This window comes from Ascaphus truei, chromosome 3 (assembly GCF_040206685.1).
Source record: "Ascaphus truei isolate aAscTru1 chromosome 3, aAscTru1.hap1, whole genome shotgun sequence".
NCBI classification, from domain to species: domain Eukaryota; kingdom Metazoa; phylum Chordata; class Amphibia; order Anura; family Ascaphidae; genus Ascaphus; species Ascaphus truei.
Window position 1 is genome coordinate 375,004,761 of NC_134485.1, and position 15,094 is coordinate 375,019,854.

Here is a 15,094-nt window from a genome sequence, read left to right on the forward strand (position 1 = left end):
ACACACTCACACACAACACAATGCCTTCTGTCTTCTGTCTGGTAATGGCGGCTCTGCAGGGAACCGGCTGCAGCCCCATTGGATGGGAGCGGTCACATGACCGCTTCCCCGAGCACCAAATATATCAGTTTGGCGCTCGGGGAAGAGTTTCTCCTGCTCAGCGCGCATCAGCAGGGAGAAACTATAGCCGCGCTGATAACAGATGCAGGGGCGTTCTGCATCTGTTCAGCACGCCTCAGCACGCCTGAGTGCTCTATGGCCCGGGCCTTATAGAATCATTTTCACCCTGACTCTCATTGCAACCAACTGTATAAATTACCTCATTCTCACTAACGCAGGTTGCAGAAAATATGTAACACTGTTCTGATCATGAGGAAGCTGACAAAACAAGTGTTCCGTGTAATCATTTTGCAAACCTTCCATTAGTGCATCAGCCACACAAGTTAATGTTTCATCATGCCACCCTGATGTAGTCTTTCTGTTTTGTCCTTGCATGGTACCTTTTTACAAAACTATCTGGAAAACTACATTGAAAATAAAGGAATAAGAGCTATCCTGCCTAAATTTACATGGTCTTTAAAAACTAATTTTACAACAATTTGTTCTATCTGTGTAGTTACAGTTGTAGAAGTCACGTGAACCCTGGCGCAAATAATTTAATGGTTAAGAGGTTTTTTTCCCCCCAAAGTTAATTTGTTTGAATAAATTATTGAACCATACTAAATCTTTTCTATATATACAAAATCTAAAAGCACTACCCTATAGATATAAAGAGTCTAACAGTAAAATAGGTGCACGTGGACATAAGGAATCCCTAATGCCTAAATATTGTACAGAAACCACAAAATTGTCCTCAGCACTCTAAATACAGTCTCACAGGGGTAACAATGTATACCCACAAACAGGATAACATTATGGCAAACACAGTGAAAGAGTTTATTTAATTAACAGCGCATCAGATCATAAGTATCACGTACGGCACACCTGGGAGCACATGACCTGCATATGAGACGAGGTTTAATACACGGCTAATCCAATCAAATCTAGGATGCGCCAAAAGCAAATAATCGTGAGGTCTAAACAACATATAGAATTGTAATGTGCTGCATGAATAAAGAAACTGCTCCAAGTTCCAACGATGGTGTTTTCAGTAAAAATGGTTTCCATAAAATGCCATGGTGAGATATGCACTGCGTTCTGGCACTTTGCTCCTTCTCCACAGCAGTAGACAGGAAAGTAACTGACAGGCAAAACGGAGCTCCTTCTTTAAAATAATGCTTTACATAAAGCTTTCTTCAAAAAGGTATTTCCTCACAAGTATACAGAGTATACATCAGTAAATAAAGAGAACCAGTCTGTTTCTCCCCGGTCACCGCAACTTCTCCACGCCGTTCCAGCTGGTGTCTTAAGGTACATCACTTCCGGTTCTTGGGTGTCACACAGTATCCGGTCCTCCGTAACCCTACACGTTTCGAAGGAGGGTTCCTTCTTTCTTAGGGATATGTGGTTCCCCTCCTGATGTGCCCACCTCTGTGGCTGTACTAAAAAAAACTTTATTGACAACATACATGCAAACCACAGTACTGGAATATATGGGCGGATATATATAACATGGATGCACCTAGTCTAAAAAAATCTAACATATAAAAAAAAAAAAAACAATTCTAATAATAAGACAGATGTAAGAACATATACATAGGTCAACATTTGAGAAACCTCTCAGATTTTAAGCTACCTAAGGCAGTGTTTATAGTGCCGGTGATGCGACCGATGACGTCACCCTTCGCCATTGGCGAAAGTTGCACTTCAAGTTTGAGCGACGTCGCTGGCGACAAGGCCAGTGACGTCACCAAGGGGGAGGGCAGAGTGCAATAGGCGCTCTGTGATTTGGTTTAGAGACAGTCATGTGGCGACTGTCACTAAAAAAATCAAATAACACTGTCTACAAAATGTTTGGTCGCTCTGTCGCTGTCGCACTTACTATAAGCGCATGCAACGGATTCAATGTATTTTGGAGCGGCGTCGCCAGGCACTATAAGCGCAGCCTAAGGGTTCACTAGTGTAACCCTTTAACATTTAAAGGGTAATTTCTTTGCCTGTGGAATGATTTGTAACAGATAAAAGGTCTATGATATCCCCAAAAAATAGGGGATGATAGGACATGTGTCAAGGGTTACATATGATTACGTTAGAAAACAGCCCAGATCTATATTTATGTTCAGTCCTATAGGAATTAAAGTTTTGAGTTTGAATATCCACATGGTTTCTTTCTGGCACATTTTTTGAACTAAGTCACCCCCTTTAATTCCTAATTCTATTCTGTCAATCCCCAGGAAGGTTAGACCATAAAGTTTGCTCTCGGATTATCGTTTGAAATTACTTGACACATTATGGGTGTCTAGACCTTTCATAATATTTTTGTACAATGTTCCCCTATTCTTTGTTACAAACATCTTTTTGTTCTTCCAACATATTGTTTTTTGCAGGGACAAGTTAATAGGTAAATAACCCCTTCATTATCACAATTAATGAATTTATTTATTCTAAATATCTCTTTAGTATGCTCTGAAATAAATTCTTTTTTTTCTAGTTTCATAATTGCAATATTTACATCTGCCACATTTCACAAATCCAGTGTTACGTTTTACGTTTTTTCTGTAACCAGTTCTCACCTGGTTCGCCCATCTTTGGAATTCTGGGTGCAATTCGTCTTTTGATGTTTTCAGCCCTGGTATATATTATTTTAGGTCTATCATTGATCTGTTCTTTTAGAAGGGGATCCTATTGTAGGTTATACTTTTTTAAAAATGTATTCTAATTTTTTATGTTCAGAGTTGTACTGTGTGATGAAGCTAACCTCTTTTACCCTATAATTATAATTTTTTCTTTGTATTTTAATAAACTATTTCTAACCACATTGAGTGCTTCTGTTTGTGATTCTTTTATCAACATTTTGTCATACTTGTGCGCTACTATAGGAGACTGAATTTTATAGAGGGAGACACTACAGGACGTTCCTAATCCCTGTTACAGGGAAACAAAGGGAAGTACCACTGTCGGTCACGTGGGAACGGGCCTTGTTACCGCAAAGCATTAACATTGCCCCTTTTTTCATATAATTTGCTGCTTGTTTTTTCAGTGTCTTCTCCCTATTTGTTAGCCCTGTGTTCTTGTCTTTTCTGTTCCATTAGTTTGGTTTTGCATATTATTATATACACTTTGCGCTTTTTCTTGTGCACTCTGTTTTTTGAGGTGATGGATTAGTATTGATAGTCCAAAATAGGCGCACTTACGATACCAGGTAACAAATCGCCATGGGTGCACAGCAGCAATGGTCCCGCCATGGATGTTGAGCCACAGGTAGATCAAAAATAGAGAGAGCGGGACAATACTAATCCACCAAAAATAGAAAAAGAGGCGCTGCACTGGTCTTCCAAAGATTATAACATTTATTGCACCGCAAGCGGATCGAAACGTTGATGCTTGTGCAATAAATGTTATAATCTTTGGAAGACCAGTGCAGTGCCTCTTTTTCTATTTTTGGTGGATTAGTATTGTACATCTTCTGTATTTTTGATAGCTTGGTTACTGATTGCTTGCGATAGTTTGGTTGCTTTATACCATTATATGATTATACTTCTTGTGCTTGGTTGTTATATAATTCTCTGATTTGCACTTAATATGTTGAACTGGATGTGTTGTACTTTCCACTTTATTTATTGTATATCTTATGATCTCTGATGCGTTGTCAATTATATAATCTTTCTTTCATTGTGTTTGCCATAGTTGTTGTTCTGTTTGTTTTGTACATTGGTACCCCTATTTAGAGTGTTGAGGACAATTTTGTGGGTTTTATACGTAATCTTTTCAGATTGTGGAAAACCGAATTATCCTGTTTTTGGAGGAGTGTAGGGGTATAAGTAGGAGTTGACATTTTTATGGGACAGTTAACCATAATTAACACTCCAGTGGAACAAAAAATGGTGTGAAACTCCTAGGCAGTCACGGACTCCTGGAATTTGATGTATGGAGAATGTGGTATGCTTGTAAATTAAGCAGTTTTTATTAGGCAATGTTTCATCACAGAAACCCACAAAGAGGAGAGAAGTTTTCTTAAGCTGCTAAGCAACTTGAACATTGTGCAATGTTTCTATATATACAAATACAGTACATTACATTCATATTTACATCTGAATATATTTGTTGATGTAATAGAGGAAGTGATCATTTCTTTTGATTTCTTTATACCTATAATATGTTTACCATCTTTCCTCTTCCACTAGCTAAGGGACATCATCTAAAATTATTTTTTTTTTTTTTTTTTAAATGACCAATGAATAACAGCACTATAAAGCCGAGGCCTGTTGATTTGAATGGAAGTTAGGGCGTGCTAAAGCGTAGCACCCTTTAGTGAATATGGGCCCGAGTGCTTTCCCTATAACTCATACACAGTGCTGCTTTTCTATGAACAGTTTTTCAAAGGTATGATTGTGCATTGTTCTTCTAGGAGTTGATCTAATAAGATGGCTACAGGTTTTTCCAGTACACACCCAAGTGATTTGAACGGCGCTTAAATACACAAATATTATAAAACACAAATAGTGCTTATCAATCCAAGTAATATACAATGGTGAATAAATAATAGTGCTCAAAATAAGTGAGTGTAGACAAAACAATAATAATAAATGTAAGGTAGTGGATACAATCTCCACATCTGGTGGGAATGGTTTAGATTCACTTTAGAATGCAATGTAGTCCGGGGTTCAGAGGGAGCGTGGTTATCCAGGTAGCCCCAAAATAAGAGAATAGGACTTTTCTCTCATTTTGGGGTTATCTGGATAACAACGCTTCCTCTGAACCACAGACTACATTGCAGGTTTTTCCAGCACATAGTTCAGATTGTCACATGCCCATAATACTGTGTGACCAATACATAATGTTAAATGCCTCGAGCGGTAACCAGTTGCCTAATGCGGAGTATGCAGTCGCTGTAATTAACTGAAGGTTCCGAGTTCCAGAAAGGTGCAGGAGACACAGTGGGACCGTGTTCATAATCGGAAGCATCTCAACTGTAATCTACACTCCATAACAAACCAAACCTTTACCAGACTTATTCTGCATAAAGAGTTAACTCCTATTTGTATTCTCTATTAAACTAGCTCTACACGCCATAATTTAAATGATGAGCTATGAACCCCTTATTTACAGGACATGCAAAACTATCGAAGCATTGGTACCTACAGTATACTGTAGTTTACAAAGGGGAAACAGGATGTTAAACCATGCTGGGTTTTGCACTGTTTTCAGTTCAGTGAATCCAGTCTGTTTTAGCAAGAGAGGAGGCATGCCTTTTCTCTTTTTGTGTAATGTGTATATAATGGCAAAAGTAACACTATCCCCCTTCAAACACAGCAGTTAGTTAACAAAAACACAGTTCTGCATGTACTGTAGGACCAATTTAGCTAGATTTTGAATGTAATCGTTTTTGGATTTAGATTTCACACAATTACATGATTGGCGTTTCATGTTGTGCCAGTTTCACTGTATCCTGCTTCTATTTGTAAAGGGTGTGATCCAGTGTTATGCCTTTCGTGTCCCAGCTGTGCAAATATTATTATGATATTTTTCCATTTCAGTTTTACTTTTAAGAAAATTTGTGGGCTCATAATAATTTTTTTCATTTTGGCGATCAATGTTAGAAATATTTTCTTACTACTTATAAGTGTTTTGTGGCTATATTACAGCCTTGTGAATTAGGACATCTGGCTTCAAGTCTATTTTTAAGTGTTTTTGACAACGTCAACTTATTTATCTTTGCCAATAGACTTTAATAGATGAACTGCTCAAACCCAGGGATTTATTGTATTGTAAAATATACAACTGGTGTCAAATGCACAGTACAATGGGGGGGGGGGGCAGGATGGGCAGTTGGGTAAGGGTTAGTAAGAGAGGTACCACTTTCTACTAAACCTTGTTGAGAAGAAGCTGTACACCTCAGTATGAGGCATCAGGCGCTTGTAATATGCTAGCACTGGGTGGACGTGCAGTGCATTGCTAAACAGCACCAAATGTTAAAATAAGATCTTGGCTTCCATTGTGCAAAAATATAAATTAAATAGTAATAGAAAAAAAAAAGTACCCAGCATTGAGAAATCGAAGCTCCGTGATATAGGGCAAGTCCTTCCTGCCGTTAGCAAGTACAATCCGTTCTTGTCTAGAAACTGTTGAGTCTCTAGATATGGCACTGCTAAATTGTACTGTACTTTGGAGCTGAAAGCCAGTCTAAAAATATTGGTCCTTATGTAGTCAATGAATTCTATTCCCTTTTCTGTGCATCAGTTGATCAGTAACGCATTGTTTCCCAACGCCTCTTTATTTCCCCATTTCTAAGGGACCAGATGTGCGACAGATTTTGCTGAAGTTCCTTCGATCCTGATGGAATACTTTGCAAGTGATTATCGAGTCGTTAACCAGTTTGCACGCCATTACCAGACTGGACAGGTAATTAGTGGCAGCGAACAACCTAAATTATGTTAATTTCACCAGTTCATTAGAAAACTGTAACTTGCAGGCCATGCCTACTAATGATTTTCTAAACTTGTTCCCTATTTTAACACACCACTGTTTTCATGATCACAGTATTAGACATTTCCTGCACTACAGGGTTACAGATTCCAGGCAGAGGAACCGGTACAGACTTTATTGAACTTCATACTGCTTCATGGATAGTATATAAATCTAAAGTAGATAAAAGACCTGGATCCTCGATCATACTTAATATTGTTCATAATTGTGTACTTTCCATTAATGTTGGCTCCCCAGGAGACAGTCCCTCAAATGAGTGGGATTAATAATGCTTGTTGGACTGAATATAGGTGCTTGGTGATTCACAAAAAAAAAAACTCTGCCGGGTAATATCTTTAAATAGTTTTTTTTTTTTTTTTTTTTAAACTTTTCATGGTTCCATTCAGAAACCACTATTTCTTTCTTTGTTGCCCTTGTAAAATGATTATGATGCCATTATCGGACATGGCTTAAAGTAGGCAACAATAAGACTTTGAGATGAGAGAATTGTATAGGACCCTGCAGAAAAACAGTGTTCATAGATTAACATTAGCTGATTTTTTTTTCTTTTTCTTTTCCTCCAAACAAAATAGATGAGTGTTTTTAGAAGACCTTACCTTAATCTAGTGATTAATTTGATTCATGCCTCATCTCTAGGACCCGTTTAAGTGGGCTGAATAAGAGAAATAAGTCAGAGCAGTAAACCCAACCTAAATTTCCTCTCAAAAAAATGTTAAGGGTGTAACTTCCAAAAGGATGCCCTTTTGATGTTTTTATTTATTTAATTTTTTTTAACATAAATAATGCACTCAGTTTATGAGAATAAACTAGATCATGAAAAATGTATATGCAGAATTATCAACCATTATAAGCATTTAAAAATATAAAACGCTTGAATACGTTGAGCATGGTTAAGTGTTCACAACTTGAATAACAATACTCCTTCAGCTTCCCTTATCCCCCTTTCGCACCAACTCCTCCTCTTTATCATGGAGATTCTGTGAATTTGTTAAAAATAAAGACCTTGTTCTGCACCTTCCCTAATGGTAAATATGTAATCAATCCAATACTGGGTAATGGAGAATGAAGAGATCTCATATATATGAATGCAGCTCTGGAGACCATTCATTACACTTAACTCCTTCCCTGCGAGATGGTTCTGCATAGCATTTCAGGGCAATGAGTTGCTGGTCACTGAGTGGGAAGCTGTTATGTGATCTGACTGATTTTGCAATGGAAAACTTGTGTTAGATTGGAGCTTCTCAATCTTTCAGTAGTCCTTTTCATTCTTTCATCACATGATCTTTTCAGGACTTGCTGATGTAGAAAATGCTGACGGCTTACAATGAAGTATAGAGTGGCTGCTTATTTTTTTTTTCTCTCCCTACTGTAGCCATTATCAAAAACCATGGTGTCTCGTCTGTGCGAGTCCAAAAAAGTTGGTGCAGCATCAGACATGCAGATACAGGTATGTGAGTCACTTCTACAATGGTGCTGTGTAAGAATCAAAATAGACACTGTATCTCCTCCATAAGCAGTTCATACCAGGATCATTCTGCTTACTCCAACCAGTCTGTATCAGGTAGACATAATGTATGCTTCTCAAAGCTGTTGTAGTCCTAGAATGTTTACAAGGAACTAATGCTCCATGTGGAAAAATAATTGCTGTTTGTGATTTTTTTTAAAAAGGATGGATTTAGTAGGAATGCACCTGTTTTTATTTCATTTTCTCCAGGTGTTTTATGCTGTATTGGATCAAATCTACCATGCAAGTCATCCTCTCAAAGGTTCAACAACAGACATTCTAAAGGAAACCCAGGAAATGTTTTATGGATTACCATATGTACCTCAAACAGTGAGTATAAAATAACCTTTGCGGGTAAATAAATTAGAGAAGCACCCGTGTAAATGTAAGTTCTGTGTTCAGTATGGCAACCAAGGGCTTAGCCAATAAAAAGTATGCGGATCTACTCCAGAGGAGAGGGGTGGGGGTGTTAACTTTTGAATCTGTCAGTGTGCAGAAAATATGAACATCACTATAACATAGTGGGAAATGTATTTCGCTCTTAAAGTTAAGTGGTTTGTGTATAACTGGGTCATTTTCTGGAATATAATGGTGTTCATACTATCGGACACAAATATTGAGATTTTTATACTCTGAGTAGATTTGATTTTGAAATAAAATAATAGCTGATCTCCCAGACCCAAGGCTATGAAACTGTCCGTAGCTAGGGAGCAGTAACAAACAACTATCAGAATACGCCCCTACTGGGGCAGGAAGGGATTTGGAGTCCCACACAGATCAAAGAGTTGTTGGGTATTAAAAATTGTCTGAGACCCACAAGTTCGACTCATCTTGGGGGTACACTTTGTGGGTGGGTCTCACATATTCTTCTCTTGGCACCCAGTGGAACCTACTCCAAGTCATTTAAAGGGCCTGTTTGCTGCAGCTTCACTTGGGAAAGTATAGATTTCTGTTTTAATCCCTTTTACTTGTATGTTTCCTGAACTTTGCAATCGCTTTTCTGTACACGCACTGTCGCATTGCTCATTACATTAAATGTAAACTTTAAGACGTAATGTGTTAGCGCTCTTATTGAACCCATTAACCTAGTAAGGACTTGTCCTCATTCTCAGACACGTTTTACCATCTTGTTTTCTAAATTGGGATTTTGTTGAATTTGTATATTTTCTTAGACGCCAGCGGGGGCCGAGGACACCCTAAATGTAATTCTGGTGCTGGCAGCTTAAGCGAGGTGTTGAGAAGATTGTTCAAACTTCATTTTTAAGAACCACCAACAGGCCATGTATTAAATATCCCTGCTTGGGCACAGGTGGGTCAGTCATGTTGATAGAGCCACGTGCGCTGGAGTAGGGTTATCCTTAACCTGTTAGTGGCTTTTAAGGACAGAGTTTGGCCATCCCAGCAATATATTCTTCACTTGTTCTTGTCATGCTAAGCTAGGGTCACCAAGATTTTGTGCCCTAAAATGGACCTTGGGTGCCATGCAAAGATTTCTTGCTGCACATAAATGTTCCATGCTCACTGTGCCAAATCCACTCCTAGCTGCTCTTGCGTCTCCCTCCTCTCAAGCCAGGCTACAGTACTTCAGAATATACACACACATTTAAAGTGCATAAAAATCACTAAGTCATTAAAATCTGCAATCGGAAATGTTATGTTGATGATAAAAATTCTAATTAGTGATGGAGATCCTAATCTTGGTGACGGTGCAAACAGTGTTATAGTATTAAGATTCTAATACAACCGCCAATAGCTCAGGAGCAGCTGCTTCACATACTGTAGACCTTCCACTTGGTGTTTACTGGAAATGTTGAACCAGTAGGAGGGCAGCTCTCACAGGGTATATGCAAAAGATAATAAATAAAATATAGTGCAATAAAGTTTAAACCCAACCCAGTGTCTTTTATGTCTGGTTATGTGTGCACTCGCCAAACAGAAATAGATATCAATGTAATAATTGTCTTCGTATAATTCTTACATTCAAGAGGTAGAACAGACATAGGGAAGTTCTGTTAAACTCTCCATATTAAAAACTATTAAACTGTACACACACACACACACACACACACACACACACACACACACACACACACACACACACACACACACACAGGGAAAGCGCACGCTTCATGTGTAAAATCAATATGACCATTTAATCAACCAGAGTATCTGAAATAGTCACATTCACAAACGCCGGAGTATGGATCGCATGTTGGAGAGAAAATTAAAGCACCGTCACAGCATGCGGGTCCACAAAAGACATTCAGCCGCAACACAGTAAATCAGCCTTACCCCGAGACCGAGGATGGATGGCACCACCTCAAAGAAAGTTCTCCGGAAATTCAGTGTAGTATGCAGTGTTCCCCCTGCTTTGCGCTCCTCCGACTCGTCTACGCGATGACGTGCAAGTGTGTGCATAAGCGTCTCTATGCGTTTTGTTGTCAGAACACGACTTTTTCAGGGGGAATGCCGGGGTCCCTTTTTGCATATTTTTTTTTTTTTGTGCCTTGGATGTCTCTTTAAGTACTTATTGCTTGGTTGATTGACCTAAATGATCACCGTGGCAACGATAGACTATTTAAAGCCCTCACTCTTTATCCCATCATTATGCCTGACGAAGTCGTCTTCTGATGACGAAACGCGTAGGGACGCTGTCCTTAGTTTTTTAGATTTCGTGGTAGGAAGTGGTTCCTGTGGAAAGCTGCCTGGAGTCTCCGAGGATTTTTGCTATTTGGTTTTATTATTTCTTGAACTTTAAGTTATTTATCAATCCGTTTATCTCTACAGCTAAATCACTTCTCATGTTCAGTGTGTTTTATACTTGGTTGTTTTGTTTGTAGCTAACCCCCTTTGTACATTTTCATATACTGCCTCATGGTTTTTTATTCTCTGGCACTTTATCACGCCCATTAGAATAGATGGTAGTTTACATGATTATTAAATTTATATACCATTTCTGTACACTGGTAAATTATATTGGTAGTTTTTCACTTGCACGTATTTTAGTATTATTGGCATTCGGCACTGTTATCATTGGGATTTTGTTATATATTAATATATCTCGATCTCAATAAAGATATTGCCCTGTAAATGCGCACACGTAAATGCGCTCATGCGCTCGCGCGCCCACGTAGGAGGATTACGAGATCTCCTGTTTGAAACATTTCGAGTCAGATTTGGAAGAAAGCAGGTTAGATTTTTTTTTTTTAAATGTATAGTGTGTGTGTGTGTATAGATATGTATATAGATATATACAGCTCAACCCCGTTATAGCGCTATCCGCTACAAAGCGAATCCGCTTATAACGCGTTCTGAGCGTGGCTCCCGAGATTTAAAAACATCCATGTTGCCACGCGAGGACTTACCAGCATCTAGATCTCTCTCCCCTTTGCTGTCGGCTCTCTCCTCATTTCATAGGGCTGTGTCCACGTGCTCTCCTCTCTGCAGCAGTTAGCTGCGCGGCGTCACTTGACACAACACACATTTTTTTTTTAAACATTCAATTCAATGCTTTATTGCTAACGGACACAGACACACACCTACACCACGTGGGAATTGAAGAGTAACATTTATGGAAGTGCATTCTTGGGACTTAATGCAATAGTTTTGCATGGATACATTTTTACAAATTGCATACTGCACATTTCAACTCTATTGGCCTATCTTAGTTGTGTGTGTAAATATAGAGGGGGAGAGCATTCCTACACTGAGGTTCTGGTGTAGAAATTCATGAATTCGTCCTGGCTTGTGAAATATGCAGCATATCCAAAGTAGGTTGTCCCTTTAAATTGCCAGCTTTCATAAAATGTGTAATTTATTAGCCTGTGCTTCCGAATCATTGTATGTAATAGGTAGAATAATGTCTGATTCTGGATATATCAAAGGACTTGACATTTAATAATTGTCCTGCTACCATTTGATCTATGATTTGCCTTCCTAACCGGATCAAAATATTTCAAATAAGCAGCAGGCCACCGGTTTATATTCACAAATACAAAACCTAGAGACATACAGGTATTTGAATACTCCCAAGATAAAGGCATTAACTGAGTTTTTGTTACCTAATGAGTTTTAGGTGTAAAGAAGCTAAACGTTAACAGTCAGACTGTAAGTTGCATGCATACTTTGAATATTTTACTAGTCTACATTAAAATTAGAGACAGAGCCCAGTGGTAGATACTGCAGACTATCTCATGACAGTCTTATCTACAATGAAGAAGAAACAGGTGCACTCGCTATTACGGTGTAGAACATCCACGGGTCTCTGAATGCCCCAAATTGATGATGTACAGCAGATACTAAAATAAAGAAAACATGGCACTCCAGTGGATTTGGTGAAAATAATACAGGGAGCGACGTTGCGGTCCTAGCGAGGGCAAAGCTTGATAACGGTCCACGCTAAGACCGAAACGTTGATCCCTGTATTATTTTCAAAACTAAAATTGTATTTTGACATAGTTCACTTGAGTGCCGTGTTCTTTATTTTCGTATCTGCCCTATCTACGAGCCGGTTTACGGGTTAAAACAAAACAAAATCATGTTTCTAAACCTTTATTTACCTCATGGTAAAATTCAATGAGAGAATGTGGGTTTTTTTTTTTAGAGAGAATCGCCATTTCATGATTGCTGGATTTTGTTACATGCTATTGCCTCCAAAAGGGATCATGTTTTCTGGTTTTGGAGAATTATTGATGCAAAACCCTATTTTGAAGGTCCTCTTATGGAATTTCTGAATTGGCTTATAACTCAAACTTGGTTAGTGCAACATTGGCATGAACTAAACAAGAAAAAGAAACCTAGTATGGGCACTCTTGCACCTCCTGGATGATTAATAAATAAATTAAAATTAACTTTATTAGTATCCAATTAAAATGAGTGTTAAAACGATGATTAAACGCATAAGTGATCCTAATATATGAACATTACGGTAAGTGTTCTGGATCAAAGATAAGCCACCGAAGTAGGATAGCATCAATGTATGAACCTATTGGTAGCAATGATGTGGATCAAAATATTCACTGCCCTTTAATGAGAGCAAGAACTGTAGTGTTTAGCTAAATAATCACTGTTGCTGGGGTGATGCCTTATATGAGCAACCCCACAGATCATCAGGCAGTGTTTTTGCCAATAGTGATGTCATACCCTTGCCTGGTCTGCCACATTGATCTAATAAGCTATGCAGAGAGCCTGATGCTTTAATAGTGTATCAAAAGGAGCACCACAGTGTAGTGAGAGAACCAGTAGCTCAAATGTGTGTAATTGTGGTAACGTCAATAGGTCAAGGTAGCAAACACAATGTAAGCACACACTGCTGGGTGGTGTAGGGATTCTGGCACCAGTGTAGTGTAAGCAGGCTAGCAAGTAGACTCTGTATGAGTCTATTCGTAACCCTGCAAAGTCTGGTGGCTGATGAGCGAGGATTCCTTCTCCCCTGTATGCCAGGTGCCTCTGGTGGGCTTTAGAGGAGCCTCATACCCTCGGGAACATCGGGTTAGCACCACCCAATTTTAAATATTTTCGCACATTTACCCTATACCTCCATGTGTGTATTCCCTATTATATGCCAATAAACGTTTTTTGTTTTACGTCTTTTGGCACTTTAGGCTACTAGCTTGGGTTTATATGTTGTCCACCTATTGCTGTCCCCATAGAGTGCAATTGTGGGTTTCTTCTCTAGCCAGGATTCTTATCCTGACTAGTTTTTTTGTGCTAAAGTCTGGTGGCTATCAGAGTAGCAGAGGGGCTGGTATTGAACAACCTAGTACGCCCCGTTGATCACAGCAAAGATAACCAGAGCACGTGGAGACAAGTCTGCAATATAGGGATAAGTACCCTCTACGTCTCAGGAGGTGCTTTGGTCCATCAACCGCTGTTTAAAACTAGTAGCCAACGTTTAACCAAACTCTAGATTAAATAAATATATAACTAAAAACCTGCTGATGTCGGCAGAGACCTGAATATACATTCATATCTACATAAAGGTCCATATGTATTAAATAAAGTGTGTGTGTGTGTGTGTGTGTGTGTGTGTGTGTGTGTGTGTGTGTGTGTGTGTGTGTGTGTGTGTGTGTGTGTGTGTGTGTGTGTCCAATTTCAATACCTGATGGTTATTCTTGGGGTCTTATTGGAATGTATTAATTGAATGAGGTCAGTAAGTTCAGGATGTTTGTTTCTCTTCTCCTTCCCCCATGTAGTACAGATGCAGACATGAAGCAGGAGACTTCATTTATTTTCATTCCGTAAAATTGTAATCAATTAAGTGTAAAATGCTTGTTTATCTCCTTATTGCAGGAGGGGCCAGCAACGCATTACTTGGCAAAGAGCTTGAGAAATGTGTTGCATCATTTTGTATTGTTCATTGAGTCTTCATTATGACAATACTTTCCATTCATCTCTAGAACCAAAGGGCTTATTTTCTGATGAGCTTTTAACGTTGGGCTAGTCACTAGGGAATTAGCGAAATAAACATATATTAACGCAACACAGAACATCACATACTTTTTAACTAGAGTTTTTGATTACTACTACCATAATCATGACTCTTCTCTCCTAAGTGCTCAGAAATCAGAGGGCCAAGTTGCTGTCCCCAAATCACAGTAACTGATATTTAAGAACACATACAGTATACCCAACATCTATCTAAAAAAAAATTAAAATCCATACTATTCTTATTCATTAATTATTAGGTTTAACATTGAATAAGTTACCTACCTGCATTGGCAGGAATATGTCCGGCATCTACATTAATTAAATATTGGAGGTGGGCTGTCGCTCAGGATTGCCTACCGGGGGGAGGAGGAGAGCGGAGACTTACCCAAGAGCTTCCCTGTCATCCCTCTATTTTCACAGCCAATAAGGCCTGCCCTGCACTGATTTGCAATGTGTTGCAGGCTGAGCTGCCATCAGAGGAGTAAGTAGTTTAACATTTGTTGATTTTACATCTTTTAAAATCAAGATTCGAAAAAATGGAATCTGAAGTACTATAGCATTGGTTTTACAGATTTT

The 15,094-nt window shown here is 38.7% G+C and overlaps 1 protein-coding gene across 1 annotated transcript in view; it reads left to right on the plus strand.

Moving 5' to 3' along the window:
• Window positions 1-15,094, plus strand: part of MIPEP (mitochondrial intermediate peptidase) — a 117,568-nt gene that overhangs the window by 54,283 nt on the left and 48,191 nt on the right. Inside the window, exons 14-16 of the mRNA XM_075592239.1 lie at window positions 6,392-6,501; window positions 7,958-8,032; window positions 8,300-8,419. Coding sequence (XP_075448354.1) covers window positions 6,392-6,501; window positions 7,958-8,032; window positions 8,300-8,419 — 305 coding nt within the window. The remainder of the gene's footprint in view (window positions 1-6,391; window positions 6,502-7,957; window positions 8,033-8,299; window positions 8,420-15,094) is intronic.